The sequence below is a fragment of the Macaca fascicularis genome, chromosome 2 (genome assembly GCF_037993035.2).
Source record: "Macaca fascicularis isolate 582-1 chromosome 2, T2T-MFA8v1.1".
NCBI classification, from domain to species: Eukaryota; Metazoa; Chordata; class Mammalia; order Primates; family Cercopithecidae; genus Macaca; species Macaca fascicularis.
In genome coordinates, this window is record NC_088376.1 from 148,187,753 (window position 1) to 148,204,439 (window position 16,687).

A 16,687-nucleotide genomic window follows, 5' to 3' on the forward strand; every position below is an offset into this window, starting at 1 on the left:
GCCTTTGCCAGCTGGTGTGTCCATCATCACAGAACCGGCCCACAGCAACAGCACAGATGGGACCCCTGTCTGCCAGGCTCTGGGTCCTGGGTTCCTTCTACTCCCCATACCGCATTTCAGCAGGCAGTGGTGAAAAGCCCACTTTGTGGTGCCCTTTGGCGGTGCTTTTAGAGCTCCTGTCCCACAAAGGGTTACTGAGGCCCAAAGAGTGTGTGAGGGGACCGAGTGTGCCTAGTAAGGGGAGACCTAGTGGGCCCAGGACTCCAGGGCTGTGTCCGCCTTAGGGCTGGAGTGAGTAAGAGCTCCCTTACTCAGCCATGATGCATTCGCTGTCTTCTTCAGGGGCCCCTCCCAGCCAGGTGTCAGCAGAGGGAGAGGAGAGCCAAAGAAGGAGGAGGTGGGGCCACCACCCTAGTCCAAGGCTGCTGGCTCCCAAGCCTGGTGTTGGTGGGAGGGACAGAGAGGGGCGGGAACAGTCGGCTGCCTGCCGGGAGCCAAAACGAAACCATTCTGGACTGGAAGTAGGACGAGAGTTGGAACTCGCAGGACAGGGAGTGCACAAACTATCCAGCACAGCCCCCTCTGCCCCCTCTGGAGGCTGGGGAGGGATTCCAGCCCCTGCCACCCACAGACACGGGCTGACTAGGGTCAGGGGTAGGGTGTCTGCCCCCCTTAGGGGGGGCAGCACAGGGCCTCAGGCCTGGGTGCTGCCTGGCATCTAGAAGATGCCTGTGCCCTGGTTCTTGCTGTCCTTGGCACTGGGTCGAAGCCCCATTGTCCTTTCTCTGGAGAGGCTTGTGGGGCCTCAGGACACTACCCACTGCTCTCCGGTGAGTCTGGAACCCTGGGGAGATGGGGGAAGGCTCAGAGTTCAGTTCTTGGCTCAGCAAAGCCCTAGCCTGGCTCCTGTCACTGCTGCCACCGCCAGAACTGCCCTGTCTGGTCTGTCTGGTACTGATGGGAGAAGAGAAGAATGGGGAAGGGGCAAGAGCTGGGTCTGTCTTCCTCTGGGAGGGTCTGGGAATACGGAGCCCCAGAAAAAGGTAGGTGGAGGTCTCAGGCAAAGAACAGTGCCTAGAAGGTGGGGGAACAAATTCTGACTCTCCTTTCCTTCCTTCCCAGGGCCTCTCCTGCCACCTCTGGGGTAAGTATCCCTACTTTTTTTTTTTTTTTTTTTTTGAGACGGAGTCTCGCTATGTCACCCAGGGTGGAGTGCAGTGGCCGGATCTCAGCTCACTGCAAGCTCCGCCTCCCGGGTTTTTACGCCATTCTCCTGCCTCAGCCTCCCAAGTAGCCGGGACTACAGGCTCCCACCACCTCGCCCGGCTAGTTTTTTGTATTTTTTAGTAGAGACGGGGTTTCACCGTGTTAGCCAGGATGGTCTTGAACTCCTGACCTCGTGATCCGCCCATCTCGGCCTCCCAAAGTGCTGGGATTACAGGCTTGAGCCACCGCGCCTGGCCAGTATCCCTACTTTTAAAAAGAATTTCCCAGGTTGGCTGAAGGGAGCAGAGCTGTCCCCCAGGTCCATGCCCTCCATGTCCACCTCAGCCCCAGAGAGCCAAGTTCTTTGGCTCTCTGGGTATGTCAGGTGCCACCAAATTCTGGGCTTGGAACAGCTTCAGCTCCCACCCACCCCTCCACACACAGACAGTGACATACTCTGCCTGCCTGGGGACATCGTGCCTGCTCCGGGCCCCGTGCTGGCGCCTACGCACCTGCAGACAGAGCTGGTGCTGAGGTGCCGCAAGGAGACCTACTGTGACCTCTGTGTGCGTGTGGCTGTCCACTTGGCCGTGCATGGTGAGCAAGTCATCCTGTGACAATGCATGTGAGTGTGTCTGGGGTGGGCATGAGAGCCAGGGAATCTCTCAGGCAGTGCTGGGCATCCTCAGTGTTCTCCTGGAGGACACCAGCAGAAGGACTCCCAGGCCAGTGTGGTCTCCCCAGCCTCTGCTTCCCAGCACTGGGCTTTCCAGAAGGAAGCCAACCCCAAAGCCAGTCAGCCCAGAGCAGGGGGCCTCACCCAGGGCCTTGCTGTTGGGTCCTTCTAGGGCACTGGGAAGAACCTGAAGATGAGGAAAAGTTTGGAGGAGCAGCTGACTCAGGGGTGGAGGAGCCTAGGAATGGTGAGGAGAACCTGGCTGGCCCAAGTGCCCCATGCCAAGGCCTGGCCTGCCACTCCTGGGCCTGACCGACCCCTGCCCTGTTGCCCACAGCCTCTCTCCAGGCCCAAGTCGTGCTCTCCTTCCAGGCCTACCCTACTGCCCGCTGCGTCCTGCTGGAGGTGCAAGTGCCTGCTGCCCTTGTGCAGTTTGGTCAGTCTGTGGTATGCAAAATAATAATAATAATAACCTTCTAAACCTAAAATCCAATAAAACACTTTCACATGCATTATCTCTTTGAGGATTACAAAAGAATTAAATTTATTGAAACCCTTCAGTACCAGGCATTACAGTCAGTGTTTTACAGGTATCAACTTATTTCTCACAACAGCCATGTGAGGTGGGACTATTCTTTTGATTCTGATCAGCGCTGTGGCCAAGTCCCTTCAGCCTGTTATGCCTCAGCCTTTATGTCTGTAAAATGGGGATAAGAATAGTTCTACTTCATATGCTTGACTATGAGAAATCACCAAGCAGTTTTCCTGGGTGCTTCTACTATTTTACCCTCCCACCAGCAGTGTATGGGAGTTTTAGTTGCTTCCCATCTTTGCAAGCACTTGATGGTGTGATTTTATTTTATTTTTAAATTAAATATATTTGAATTTTAAGTATATGGAACCCTCCATGAATTTGCATGTCATCCTCAGGCAGGGGCCATGCTAATCTTTTCTGTATTGTTCCAGTTGTAGTATATGTGGTGCCAAAACAAGCATAGTGTTGTAATTGTAATAATTTTACTGCATATGTAGCGGTTTATCATTGTGGTTTTAATTTGTATCTCCCAATGACTGATGAAGTTGAGCACTTTTTTCACATGCTTATTGGCTATTTGTGTAACTTCCTTGTGAAACATCTCTTAAAGATTTTTTTTTTTTTTTTTTTTTGCCACATAAAAAAAGAATAGTCCTCGCCGGGCATGGTGGTTCACGCCTGTAATCCCAGCACTTTGGGAGGCCGAGGCGGGCAGATCACGAAGTCAGGAGATCGAGACCATCCTGGCTAACACAGTGAAACCCCATCTCCACTAAAAAAATACAAAAAATTAGCTGGGCATGGTGGCGGATGCCTGTAGTCCCAGCTACTCGGGAGGCTGAGGCCGGAAAATGGCGTGAACCCAGGAGGCGGAGCTTGCAGTGAGCTGAGATCCCGCCACTGCACTCCAGCCTGGGTGACAGAGAGAGACTCCGTCTAAAAAAAAAAAAAGAATAGTCCCACCTCATATGACTGTTATGAGAATTAAATTAAGTTGATACCTGTAAAACACTGGATGTAATGCCTGGCACTGAAGAATTTCGATAAATTTAATTCTTTTGTAATCCTCAAAGCTACCTGATGAACTAGGCATTATTATTATCCTCATTTTCCAGATAGAGAAAGTGAGGCTTGAAAAGGGGAGGTCTGTGGGCTGGATGCACTTCTCTGTACTCTTGGACCAAAGGAAGAGTCCTACCATACATAGCATGGTATACTTACCATGGTGTAAGTACCATGGAGCAGGGTGTTGGGGCTTCTCCCTGCCTCAGGAGGCCACATGTGCTTGGAAGATCTATTTCCACTGGGGTCAAATCACTCAAACCCTCCAACCTCCAGCTGCCAGCCAATATCCTTTTATCTGGAGAACTGTAGATTGGGAGAACATCTGCTTGGTCCATGTCACAAGCAGTTGTAAGGAACACTGAGGCACTGGGTTGAATGGGAGAACCACTTCTGTGGGGAAAGGTGTCCCATATTGCGCTGGGGTGTCTCATCTCCTTAGCTTTGGCCAGGTGATCTAGCACAGCAGGGTGGGGCAGGGATTTAAATGTCTAGGGCCTTTTCCCGTCCTGGTGACACTCTTACTGAGGACATTTGCTTTAGAACTGAGGCCCCTTGAAGGAAAGGTGAATGGTAGATTTCAGGCTATACAGTATAAATACAGTCATTGGTTGTGGGAGAAGGGCAGTGAGCAGAGTGGTCCCTGCAGATGATCCCACAGCCCTTGGCCTGGATCTGAGCCCTGCACCACCAGCCTTCCCCACCCCTCTCCTCACAGGGCTCTGTAGTATATGACTGCTTCGAGGCTGCCCTAGGGAGTGAGGTACGAATCTGGTCCTATACTCAGCCCAGGTACGAGAAGGAGCTCAACCTCACACAGCAGCTGCCTGGTAAGTGGACCCCCAAGTCCTGGCCCCATAGCCTCTGTCCCCCTTGGTCACTCTCCCTCCTGCTTTCACCTTCTTCTGCCTCCATCCACTCTCTGGCAGGGGTCTGTGCTCTAATCCTTCCCAGAGTCAGTCCCTCGGGCCTTCTCTCCCTGGGTCACATGGCTTTCCAGCCCCTGGGGAAGGTGCTTTGAGCATTGGATAGATGTGGGTGGTATGTAGGGGATGGGGAGCCATTCTTAATGCCCTCCTGGGAGTCAGATTGCCCCCACTTCTTTCCTCGGCCCCCAGCCCCACTGGAGGCTCTTCTGTGATCTCTCCCCAGACTGCAGGGGGCTCGAAGTCCGGAACAGCATCCCGAGCTGCTGGGGTAGGGGCTAGGGCCAGTGGGCTGGGAGGAGGGAGGGGCAGGGTCTAGAGTATGAGAGACCCTTGGAGTCCACTTCTGATATGGGCTGCCACATCTCAGAAGCTCACAGAACACATTCATTCATTCATTTATTCATTCATTCATTCATAACACATTAATTGCAGTATCTGCTCCTCTGTGCTAAGCACTGGGAATAGAAAGATGAATTTTGGGTCAGGCTCAGTGGCTCACGCCTGTAATCCCAGCACTTTGGGAGGCCAAGGTGGGAGGATTGCTTGAGCTCAAAAGTTCGAGACCAGCCTGGGCAACATGGCAAAACCCCGTCTTTACCAAAAACACAAAAATTAACAGGGCATGGTGGTGTGCATTTGTGGTCCCAGCTACTCGTGAGGCTGAGGCAGGAGAATCGCTTGAGCCTGGGAGGCAGAGGCTGCAGTAAGCCGAGATTGCACCATTGCACTACAGCCTGGGTGACAGAACAAGACTCTTGTCTCAAAAAACAAAAAACAAAAAACAAAAAACTTGAAATAAAAGCTAAGAAAGTCAAGGGTCTGACTTTTTTCCCATGTACTATTTGGATTTTGCTTTGGTTTTATATTTTCTTCTTTATTGTGTATAACATACATACATAAAAGTATGTAAAGGGTACTGATTTTCATGTCCAGTTCTTTTTTTTTTTTTTGGCGGAGTCTTGCTCTGTCACCCAGGCTGGAGTGTAGTGGTGCGACCTCAGCTCACTGCAACCTCCACCTCCTGGGTTCAAGTGATTCTTCTGCCTCAGCCTCCCAAGTAGCTGAGATTACAGACATGCACCACCATACACAGCTAATTTTTGTATTTTTAGTAGAGATGGGGTTTCACCATGTTGGCCAGGCTGGTCTTAAACTCCTGACCTCGTGATCCTCCCGCCTTGACCTCCCAAAGTGCTGGGATTACAGGCGTGAGTCGAGGCCTCCAGCCAATTCATTTTTATGTATGTATATACTTGCATAACTAGCACCCAGATCAATACATAAATACTGTGATGTTTTCTGAATTACTAAATTTTTTCAACTTCATTTTCTTTTTGGCTTCTTAAAATTAAAGTTGGCCTGCCTCTTTGGCAACTCATTAAAGACTATTCAACACCAGAGTTTTAAAAACACAGATATATATCATGCATTTCATTTCTTCCTTCATTAAGTAGACATTGATTCATTTATTCAACAGATATTTATTAATTTCTGTGTACCAGGCAAATCCCTGGACACTAGAAATATTAATAAATCAATAAATCAAGATGACAAAAAACCCCGACCCCATGGAACTGGTGTCAGGGTCAGGGTGGGGGTGAGGAAGGACACAACAAACACATGGAGATGTGAAGAATGCAGGAAGTTAGACAGTGATTAGCACTAAGGAGAACATTTGTGGAAGGGGTGGGAAAGGTTGGGAGTGGCAGAGGTCAGGGATGGTCTCACTCTGGTGAGCAGAGACCTGAAAGAGGTGAGAGAGGAGCCATATATCTGAGGGAAGAGAGAATAGCCAGCACAAAGGGCCTGGGGTGGGAGTATGTCAGGGGTGTTTAAGAAATAGTAAGAAGGGGGCCAGGCGTGGCGGCTCACGCCTGTAATCTCAGCACTTTGGGAGGCCGAGGTGGGCGGATCACGAGGTCAGGAGATCCAGACCATCCTGGCTAACACGGTGAAACTCCGTCTCTACAAAAAATACAAAAATGTTAGCCGGGCGTGGTGGTGGGTGCCTGTAGTCCCAGCTACTCGGGAGCCTGAGGCAGGAGAACGGCGTGAACCCCGGGAGGCGGAGCTTGCAGTGAGCCAAGACTGTGCCACTGCACTCTAGCCTGGGTGACAGAATGAGACACTGTCTCAAGAAAAAAAAAAAGAGAGAGAGAAATAGTAAGGAGGTCCTTAATAACACTGCAGCAGAGTTATTAAGGACACAAGTGCCATATGCTGCACGTGGTGGCTCACGTCTGCAATTCCGGCACTTTGGGAAGCTGAGGCAGGAGGATTGCTTGAGGTCAGGAGTTCAAGACCAGCCTGTCCAACATGAACGAAACCCCATCTCTACTAAAAATACAAAAATTAGCCAGGCGTGGTGACGCATGCCTGTAATCCCAGTTACTCGGGTGGCTGAGGCAAGAGAATCACTTGAATCCAGGAGGTGGAGGTTGCAGTGAGCTATCGCACCACTGTACTCCAGCCTGGGCAACAGAGTGAGACTGCCTCTCAAAAAAAAAAAAAAAAAAAAAAAAAAAAGGACACAAGTGTCAAGAGGTGAGATCAGAAAGGTCACAGTTGACTTGTTTTAAATGACTTGTTTTAAAGAGGTTACAGATCTTTCTGGCTGCAGAGGGAAAATAGCTGTCCTCAGACCACACACTAGGTCCTCCACAGGCTTAGCTCTGGGCAGCTGCTAGGGGCAAAGTCTGGTCTGAGGTGAGGACACACGCTCTGTCCTCCAAGAGCCTCCCAGTCTAAGGGGGTTGAAAGAAACTCCAAAGGGTCAGTCAGGTATGCAGAAGAGGTGAGGAAGTCTAAGCTGTGCTCTCTCTCTTTGCCTCTCCCACCAGCCCTGCCCTGGCTCAACGTGTCAGCAGATGGTGACAATGTGCATCTAGTTCTGAATGTCTCTGAGGAGCAGCACTTTGGCCTCTCCCTGTACTGGAATCAGGTCCAGGGCCCCCCAAAACCCCGGTGGCACAAAAACCTGGTGAGGCCTCCCCCTTCCCAAGTCCATTCCCACTGTAGGCCAATGCCTGTGCAAAGGACGCAGTGCCTTATCAAAGAGGACCCTTGAAGAGGACTCACCCCAAGCAAGGGAACACTGGTGGGGGAACTTCCGCCTTCCTGGTTTCCTTGACTTTGGCGTCCTCCTCTTCCTCCTTATCTTCTCCAACCTCCTTCCTTTATTTGTTCCACAGACTGGACCGCAGATCATTACCTTGAACCACACAGACCTGGTTCCCTGCCTCTGTATTCAGGTAGGAGCAGAGTCCAGCTGGGTGCCAGAAGAGGAATGGGAAGATGATGATGGGGGTGATCCCTGCCTTCCTGGTCTCACCATTCTTCAAACCCTTCATTGAGGTGGAGACTGTGGCTCCCTGGGGTGGCTGGCCCTTCCTTGACCCTTGCTGTCCTATGCCTCCTGTCTATTACATTCCCTGAATGCTCTCCCTGATCCTCCACAGAACTCCTACTGACACTTCATGGCCCCATTCAAATATCACCTTCTCCTTGAAGCCTTTCCCTACTCCTCCAGTTCTGTCTTTGTGTTCCCCTGGGGGGCAGAGCATGTGCTACGAACTTGGACTGGTTTGAATCTTGGCTCTTGCCATTTGCTAGTTGTGTAACCTTGGGCAAGTCACTTCACCTCTGTGAGCCTGTTTCTCATCTATAAAATGGGAATAATAATAGTAACAGCTTCTTGGGGCTGTTATAAGAATGTGTGCCACATCCAGGCTTAAACCTGCTGGCTCTTTCCTCTTCCTCTGCACATTTATTTATTTTTTTAGACAAGGTCTCACTCTGTTGCCCAGGCTGGAGTGCAGTGGCACAATCATGGCACACTGCAGCCTCAGTCCCCTGGGTTCAAGTGATCCTCCTGCCTCAGCCTCCCAAGTAGCTGGAACTACTGGTGAGCACTACCATACTCAGCTAGTTTTTTTGTTTTGTGTAGAAATGTGGTCTTGCTATGTTACCCAGGCTGTTCTGAATTCCTGGGCTTATGTTATCCTCCCACCTCAGCCTCCCACCAAGTGCTGGGATTATAAGCATGAGCCACTGTGGCTGGCCCCGATTGCACTTTTTTTTTTTTTTTTTTTTTTTTTTTTTTTTGAGACAGAGTCTCACTCTGTCGCCCAGGCTGGAGTGCAGTGGCGTGATCTCGGCTCACTGCAAGCTCCGCCTCCCGGGTTCACGCCATTCTCCTGCCTCTGCCTCCTGAGTAACTGGGACTACAGGTGTCTGTGACCGCGCCCGGCTAATTTTTTTGTATTTTCAGTAGAGACAGGGTTTCACCTTGTTAGCCAGGATGGTCTCGATCACTCGACCTCATGATCCGCCCGCCTCGGCCTCCCAAAGTGCTAGGATTACAGGCATGAGCCACCATGACTGGCCCCTGATTGCACATTTAATTGGTCATCAGGTCTCATCCATCTTACCTCTGACATTAATGTCCCTCATTCTCTTTCCCCCTCCTCTCCATCTCAGTCCAGCTTGGAGCTCTATCATCTCTTTTCTAGACTGTTTCAATACTTCCAAGCTCCCCTCCCTTCCCATCACTTTCCTGGCATTCTGGGCCCATATTCTGCCCCCAGTGGTGCCTTTTCACTGTATTTTCCCCATGATTCTCCTTCATGAGAACACTGTTACATCCAGTGGAGCTACTTACCAAGATACACCCATCTCCCTGCCTTTTCTCAGGTGATTCCCATTACCTCAAATACCCTCACCTCTTTCCCAAAGCTTTTCCCCACCCACCCAGCCTCTCCTAGTTCCAAATCCCCTTGCACTTCTATCTTTCTTTGTCCATTTATCACTTCATTTATTTTATTTTCTTAAAATTTTTTCTTTTTCTTTTTCTTTTTTTTTTAGAGACAGCATCTTGCTCTGTCACCCATGCTAGAGTGCAGTGGCATGAACACGGTTCATTGCAGCCTCAAACTCCCAGGCTCAAGGGATCCTCCTGCCTCAGCCTCTGAGCAGCTGGAACTGCAGGCATAGGCCACCATGCCTGGCTAATTGTTTCCTTTTTTGTGTTGTTGTTTTTTAATACGGAGTTTCACTCTTTTGCCCAGGCTGGAGTGCAGTGGCGAGTACAGTGGCGTGATCTCGGCTCACTGCAACCTCTGCCTCCCAGGTTCAAGCCATTCTCCTGCCTCAGCCTCCCAAGTAGCTGGAATTACAGGCACATGCCACCACACCTGGCTAATTTTCGTATTTTTAGTAGAGACGAGGTTGGTCAGGCTGGTCTCAAATTCCTGACCTCGTTATCCGCCCGCCTCGGCCTCCCAAAGTGCTGGAATTATAGGCGTGAGCCACCGTGCCCAGCCTGTTTTCATTTTTTAATGTTTTGTGGCGATGGGCCACCACACCCAGCTCGATCACGTCCTTTCTTATTTGGGCATCTAATTTCTTCTTGTACACAACAGATGCTCAATAAATATTATGAAATGAGTGAGTGCTTTACTAATTTATATAAATATTTTATCCTTACTACAAGTGTGAGTTTGTGATTTCCTTGAAGGCAAGCAAATCATATCTAATTCAAATGTAATAGCTTTGCAAGAGCCTTGCATGGTGCCTGGCATATAGCGCCTACTCACTGTTTTGTTTTGTTTTTAAACAAGGTAACAGTATGAGGGTCCTCACTGTTGAATGAGTGAATAAATCTTACTACCTAGCACAGCCATAGGACACAGCAGATGTTCATGAGATGTATGCTGTGATTTAAATGTCTTCATTGCCAAACACAATGCCTGCCACATAGTTGGTGTTCCTAACTAAAGGCTTGATGAATAAATTTATATATTACCTCTAGTGCTTAGCACAGAGCTATGCATGTAATAGGCACTCTTAAAACGTCTGTTGAAAGAATAAATGAATGTGTCCTTAGAACTTAGCACATTCCCTGACACATAGCAGGTGCTCACAAAGTGACTGTGGAATGAATTAAAATTAATTATCCGCCAGGCGTGGTGGCTCACACTGTAATCCCAGCACTTTGGGAGCCCAAGGTGGGTGGATCACGAGGTCAGGAGTTTGAGACCAGCCTGACCACCATAGTGAAACCCAGTCTCTACTAAAAGTACAAAAATAAGCCAGGCGTGGTGATGTATGCCTGCAGTCCCAGCTACTCGGGAGGCTGAGGCAGGAGAATCACTTGAACCCAAGAGGCAGAGGTTGTGGTGAACCAAGATCACACCACTGCACTCCAGCCTGGGCAACAGAGTGAGACTCGGTCTCAATAAATAAATAAATAAATAAATAAATAAATAAATAAATAAATATTTAATTATCCAAGGTCCCTTGTGCCTGCCATACTGCTAAGACACAATGGTAGGCACCCATTAAAAGTCTGTTGAATGGGCCAGGTGTGGTGGCTCACACTTGTAATCCCAACACTTTGAGAGGCTGAGAGGGGCAGATCACTTGAGGTCAGGAGTTCGAAACCAGCCTGATCAACGTGGTGAAACCCCATCTCCACTAAAAATACAAAAATTAACCAGTTAGCCTGGCGCTGTGGCACACGCCTATAATCCCAGCTCCTCAGGAGGCTGAGATGGGAGAATCGCTTGAACCTGGGAGGCGGAGGTTGTAGTGAGCCAAGATTGTACCACTACACTCCAGCCTAGGCGACAAGAGCGAGACTCTATCTCAAAAAAAAAAAAAAAAAAAAAGTTTGTTGAATGAAAATCTTGCCAGTGCCCAGCATTATGTTTGCTGGAAGAATAGATGTGAGCATCTCCAGGTTTTGTAAAAGGCGAGAAGACCCAGCACATACTTGTGAACTATCTGCTGAATGAGTGTGTCCCCAGTGTCTAGCAGAGGGCCAGGCACATGCCCACGGAGGGGACCTGAGCAGACCCCCGTTTCCTTTCCAGGTGTGGCCTCTGGAACCTGACTCCGTTAGGACAAACATCTGCCCCTTCAGGGAGGGTGAGCTGACCGGCCTGGGGCTGGGGTTGGGGCTGGGGCATTGCGAGCGATGGGTGCCTAGCGTGTGGTGACTGCGCCCTTTCCTTGCAGACCCCCGCGCACACCAGAACCTCTGGCGAGCAGCCCGGCTGCGACTGCTGACCCTGCAGAGCTGGCTGCTGGACGCGCCGTGTTCGCTGCCCGCAGAAGCCGCACTGTGCTGGCAGGCTCCAGGTGGGGACCCCTGCCAGCCACTGGTCCCGCCACTTTCCTGGGAGAATGTCACTGTGGACGTAAGTAAAGCAGAGGACACCTCCCGTAGTGAGGGGAGAGTAGGGAACCAGGGTCCCCCTTTTGTGATCCCACCCGTTCCTCTCTTTCCACAGAAGGTTCTCGAGTTCCCATTGCTGAAAGTCCACCCTAACCTCTGTGTTCAGGTCAGAAAGGGGTGCCAAGTGCTGGGCTGGGGGTTGGACCTGGGCAGACCCCCTAGCCAAGGGGGTCTTAGTTCTTGGGCCGCTAAAGCATAGTGGTTGCCAGCTTCCTCTTTGGGAGTTCCACTATTTACTTTAGCAGTGTGTGGGACCCTGGGCAAGTCCCTTCACTTCTCTGAACGTCAGTCTCCTCATCTGTTTAATGCAGATGATAATACAGTAACTGCCTCATGGAGTGGTTGTGACGATGAAATAAGAGAAGTGCTTCCCCTTAGGAATCCATACAGACTAAATGCTCAATAAATGTAGCCACTTTTGTTATTGCTATCCTTATTCTATTTCCATACATGTAGAATGGGTTGCTCTACAGTTTCAAAGGGTGATTATAAGAATATTCACTCATTCGAGATGTTTTTAGCAGTGCGAGTCACTGTTTTAGGCACTTGTGATAGATCCTAACATCTCTACCCTCATAGAACTTATATTGTAATGGACAAAGGCAGCCAACAGACATTGTAAATAAATTATATAATATCTTAAAATTGCATACAAATACTATGGGAAAGGAATAAGGTGGGACTGGGGTTGCAATTTTTAGCGGGATGTTCATGTGAGAAGGGAATCTCTTTGAGAAGGTTAGATGAGAGGGGAACTATGCTTTGTAAGACATAAAAAACAGCTTTAGGGTCAGAAGATACTTTACACAGATGACCTCACAAGGCTGGGGCAGCGAAAGATGTAGTGACTCCTAATCACCCAGCCTTGAATCCACATCTGCTCAAGATCAGATTGAGTGCAGATTCCCAACCCAACAGGCCTTCTGTTGCCTGCCCTGTTCTGGTCTTTCTGCCTTTGGCTTTTGCTTTTCTTAGAGGCCCTAACCATGGTCTCTTCCCAGCAGGTGAACAGTTGGGAGAAGCTGCAGCTGCAGGAGTGCTTGTGGGCTGGTGAGTTGGGCCTGGGGGTGGCTGGGACAGGGCCACCTCCTAGGGGTGAAGGTCAGGGCATGGGAGGTGGGCAAGTGGCCAATCCCAGCAAAGTTGGGTCTTGGTCAGAGTGGCCTCTCACCCCTTCCAGACTCCCTGGGGCCTCTCAAAGACGATGTGCTACTGTTGGAGACACGAGGCCCCCAGGACAACAGATCCCTCTGTGCCTTGGAACCCAGTGGCTGTACTTCACTACCCAGCAAAGCCTCCACGGTTAGGACTGGGTGACCCTCCTCCACAGATCTCTCCAAATGCATCTCACACCTGGCCTCAAATTTTCACTCCATCCACCCTGTGCCGGTCTCTGGGAACACAGGGGTGACTCAGACCAGGGCCATATTCAGCGGCATCACCAAAGTCTCCCAATCCCGTCTACCCCGTTCTACCCAGCTGTAGCCCGGTAGGTGCTGCCCTAAGGGTGCTACCTCCAGGTAACAGTGCCCCCATCCTTTGTCTTGGCAGAGGGCAGCTCGCCTTGGAGAGTACTTACTACAAGACCTGCAGTCAGGCCAATGTCTGCAGGTGAGCTGGTGGCAGAAGGGTCCCACCTCAATGCCCAGAGGCAACAGGCCTAAAACTAGCACTCACCTCCTGTCTATTTAGGCTTATTTTATGTTCAGCCCTGGGAAAGTTAAGAGTAAATGAAGGGCCGGGCGCAGTGGCTCAAGCCTGTAATCCCAGTACTTTGGGAGGCCGAGACGGGCTCAGGAGATCGAGACCTTCCTGGCTAACATGGTGAAACCCCGTCTCTACCAAAAAAAAAAAATACAAAAAACTAGCCGGGCGAGGTGGCGGGCGCCTATAGTCCCAGCTACTCGGGAGGCTGAGGCAGGAGAATGGCGTAAACCCGGGAGGCGGAGCTTGCAGTGAGCTGAGATCCGGCCACTGCACTCCAGCCTGGGCGACAGAGCGAGACTCTGTCTCAAACAAAACAAAACAAAACAAAAAAAGAGTAGACGAAACATAGTTCCTATCCCCAAGGGGCACACTGTTGGCTAGACACCCGTAAACAGATAACCACACCTAGAGGTGCTAAGTTTTGGGTTCCAGGGAGAGCTTCCGGGAAGAATTTCTTCCTATAAGCCAGATTTGGTATGGAAGAAGTCACACCATAGGCAGTGGGCACAGCATAAACAAAGGCAGAGCAGCTGCAGGAACCCTAGCAGGGAGATATGCATAGTTGATGCTGGGAATTTACAGATCAGGCCACCAGAGCTTGGTGAATGTTAAACACCTGGCTGCTGCCCTGGATTTGGTTCTGTTTGTATCTTACAGCTATGGGATGATGACTTGGGAGCGCTATGGGCCTGCCCCATGGACAAATGTGAGTATTGTAAGAACTGCCTTTCCTTTCTGTACCAGGAGCGGGGATCTTGACAGGGACCACTCTTGGGCACAGCACATGCAATGGCCTTGTCCTTCCCTGAGATCAGATAAACAGAGGGTCATTCCTTCATTCACTCAAAAAATATGATGAGAGCTTGCAGGAATCCCAGGAACACCAAAAAGATAAATCCCTACCCCCTATCCCTAGAAGACTAGCAAGACATGAGCCAGTCACTTACATTTGAAGTGTGAGCTACTGAAGCACCACCAAGTGTTCAGTGCTGTAAATGCGTACAATGTGGACCTGACCTGGGTGGGGTGAAGGGCTCAGGGGGAAGGTTTCAGCAAAACTCTGAAGACTGAGCTAGGGGAAGGGGGTAGAGATAGAGGGTCTTGGACAGGAAGGTTTCTGTCATGAGATAAAGATGCAGGAGCCATGTAGGGGATTTAGATCTTATGTTGAGAGCAGCAGGAGTTAAAATCAAATTTATATATATATTTTTTATTTTTTTATTTTATTTTTTTATTTTTGAGACAGAGTCTCACTCTGTCGCCCAGGCTGGAATGCAACGGCACGATCTCAGCTAACTGCAACCCCTGCCTCCCAGGTTCAAGCAATTCTCTACCTCAGCCTCCCGGGTAGCAGGGATTAATAGGCACCCGCCACCATGCCCGGCTAATTTTTGTATTTTTAGTAGAGATGGGGTTTCACCGTCTTGGCCAGGCTGGTCTTGAACTCCTGATCTCGTGATCCGCCCGCCTCGGCCTCCCAAAGTGCTGAGATTATAGTCATGAGCCACCGCGCCCGGCCCAAATTTACATTTTTAAAAGATTTCTGAGGCTGCCATGAATTAATTCAAGGTGAATCGATTAGAGGCAAAAAAAAGACAGGGCAGGGACACTAGATAGTTGCAGACACCCAGGACAGCAAGATCAAGGGCCCAGCAACCCTAGCTTAGGGGAGAATAATAGGAGCTGACATTTTAGCACTTAAGATGCTCGGCATTGTGTTAAGTGCTTTATATATATTAATATATTTAGTCCTCATACCAACCCTGTGACGTAGCTACAACTTTACAGAGGAGAAAACTGAGGCAGAAGGTGACCTTACTTATTCAAAGACCCCTAAACAGATGGAGCTATATTCATCCACTGGCTCTGACACTGTGCTGTGGACTTTGGACAAATCATTTTTTTCTTTTTTTGAGAGGAGTCTCAACCTGTCGGCCAGGCTGGAGTGCAATGGCGCGATCTCTGCTCACTGCAACCTCTGCCTCCTGAGTTCAAGCGATTCTCCTGCCTCAGCCTCCCGAGTAGCTGGGATTACAGGCGTGCGCCACCACACCCGGCTAATTTTTTGTATCTTTAGTAGAGACGGGGTTTCACCATGTTGGCCAGGCTGGTCTTGAACTCCTGACCTCGTGATCCACCCGCCTTGGCTTCCCAAAGTGCTGGGATTACAGGCGTGACCCACCGCGCGCGGCCGTCAAATCATTTCTCTTAAGTCTCAGTTTTTCTCCTCTGTGGAAGGTGAGTGTAAGTTTCTAACTCTTCTTCCATGGGTCTCCCAGACATCCACAAGCGCTGGGCCCTCTTGTGGCTGGCCTGCCTACTCTTTGCCGCTGCGCTTTCCCTCATCCTCCTTCTCAAAAAGGATCACGCGAAAGGTGAGCGCTTCCCGGCTCCCCATTCCCCAGGGGCAGGACCAGAGTGGCTGTGGGAGTTCTCCGAGGGAAGGTGGCGGCCGAGCTCACAGGCTGCCTCCGCCCCTCTCCCCTAACAGGGTGGCTGAGGCTCTTGAAACAGGACGTACGCTCGGGGGGTGAGTGGGAGCACGCGCTGGGCTGGGGGCCGCCCCCGGGGGGGCCAGGCCTGTGCCAGCTAACCTCTTCCCTCCCCATCTGTTTTCTCCGGCAGCGGCCGCCAGGGGCCGCGCGGCTCTGCTCCTCTACTCAGCCGATGACTCGGGCTTCGAGCGCCTGGTGGGCGCCCTGGCGTCGGCGCTGTGCCAGCTGCCGCTGCGCGTGGCCGTAGACCTGTGGAGCCGTCGTGAAATGAGCGCGCAGGGACCCGTGGCCTGGTTCCACGCGCAGCGGCGCCAGACCCTGCAGGAGGGCGGCGTGGTGGTCCTGCTCTTCTCGCCCGGGGCGGTGGCGCTGTGCAGTGAGTGGCTACAGGAGGGGGTGTCCGCGCCCGGGGCTCACGGCCCACACGACGCCTTCCGTGCCTCGCTCAGCTGCGTGCTGCCCGACTTCTTGCAGGGCCGGGCGCCCGGCCGCTACGTGGGGGCCTGCTTCGACAGGCTGCTCCACCCGGACTCCGTACCCGCCCTTTTCCGTACCGTGCCCGTCTTCTCACTGCCCTCCCAACTGCCGGACTTCCTGGGGGCCCTGCAGCAGCCCCGCGCCCCGCGTCCCGGGCGGCTCCAAGAGAGGGCGGAGCAAGTGTCCCGGGCCCTTCAGCCAGCCCTGGATAGCTACTTCCATCCCCCGGGGACTCCCGCGCCTGGACGCGGGTTGGGACCTGGGGCCGGGGACGGGACTTGAATAAAGGCAGACGCTGTTTTTCTACCCATGTGGCCCACACGCATCTGCGTCTCCGTGGCTGGGCTGGCAAACGTCGTCCCC

The 16,687-nt window shown here is 51.2% G+C and overlaps 1 protein-coding gene and 1 non-coding gene across 46 annotated transcripts; one reads left to right on the top strand and one right to left on the bottom strand.

The window, feature by feature from the left end:
• Nucleotides 1-507: 507 nt before the first annotated feature.
• IL17RC (interleukin 17 receptor C) lies at nucleotides 508-16,634 on the top strand. 45 transcript variants are annotated; one of them, XM_005547779.4, is made up of 19 exons: nucleotides 508-830; nucleotides 1,123-1,144; nucleotides 1,651-1,803; nucleotides 2,055-2,129; nucleotides 2,220-2,329; nucleotides 4,198-4,309; nucleotides 4,632-4,676; nucleotides 7,249-7,388; nucleotides 7,600-7,659; nucleotides 11,281-11,335; nucleotides 11,426-11,607; nucleotides 11,701-11,751; nucleotides 12,647-12,695; nucleotides 12,826-12,947; nucleotides 13,197-13,256; nucleotides 14,010-14,058; nucleotides 15,632-15,727; nucleotides 15,844-15,882; nucleotides 15,978-16,634. In XM_005547779.4, the coding sequence occupies exons 1-19, from the start codon at nucleotides 726-728 to the stop codon at nucleotides 16,604-16,606; spliced, it is 2,154 nt and encodes a 717-aa protein (XP_005547836.3). In that variant the 5' UTR covers nucleotides 508-725; the 3' UTR covers nucleotides 16,607-16,634. The 45 variants fall into 45 exon arrangements, 37 of the variants coding, with proteins under 37 accessions (XP_005547836.3, XP_005547837.3, XP_065395025.1 ...); XM_005547780.4 differs by having other exon boundaries at nucleotides 12,650-12,695; XM_065538953.1 differs by having other exon boundaries at nucleotides 11,704-11,751.
• Nucleotides 2,772-2,874, bottom strand: LOC123571982 (U6 spliceosomal RNA). Its single transcript, XR_006696339.1, has one exon. It is a non-coding gene; the product is annotated as a U6 spliceosomal RNA (small nuclear RNA).
• Nucleotides 16,635-16,687: the final 53 nt, after the last annotated feature.

Bases quoted from the DNA above. Each gene is read 5' to 3' on its own strand.
- IL17RC (XM_005547779.4), top strand. From the start codon at position 726: ATGCCTGTGCCCTGGTTCTTGCTGTCCTTGGCACTGGGTCGAAGCCCC. The intron at 831-1,122 runs GTGAGTCTGGAA...CTTCCTTCCCAG, and splicing joins ACACTACCCACTGCTCTCCG to GGCCTCTCCTGCCACCTCTG. The intron at 15,883-15,977 runs GTGAGTGGGAGC...TTTCTCCGGCAG, and splicing joins ACAGGACGTACGCTCGGGGG to CGGCCGCCAGGGGCCGCGCG.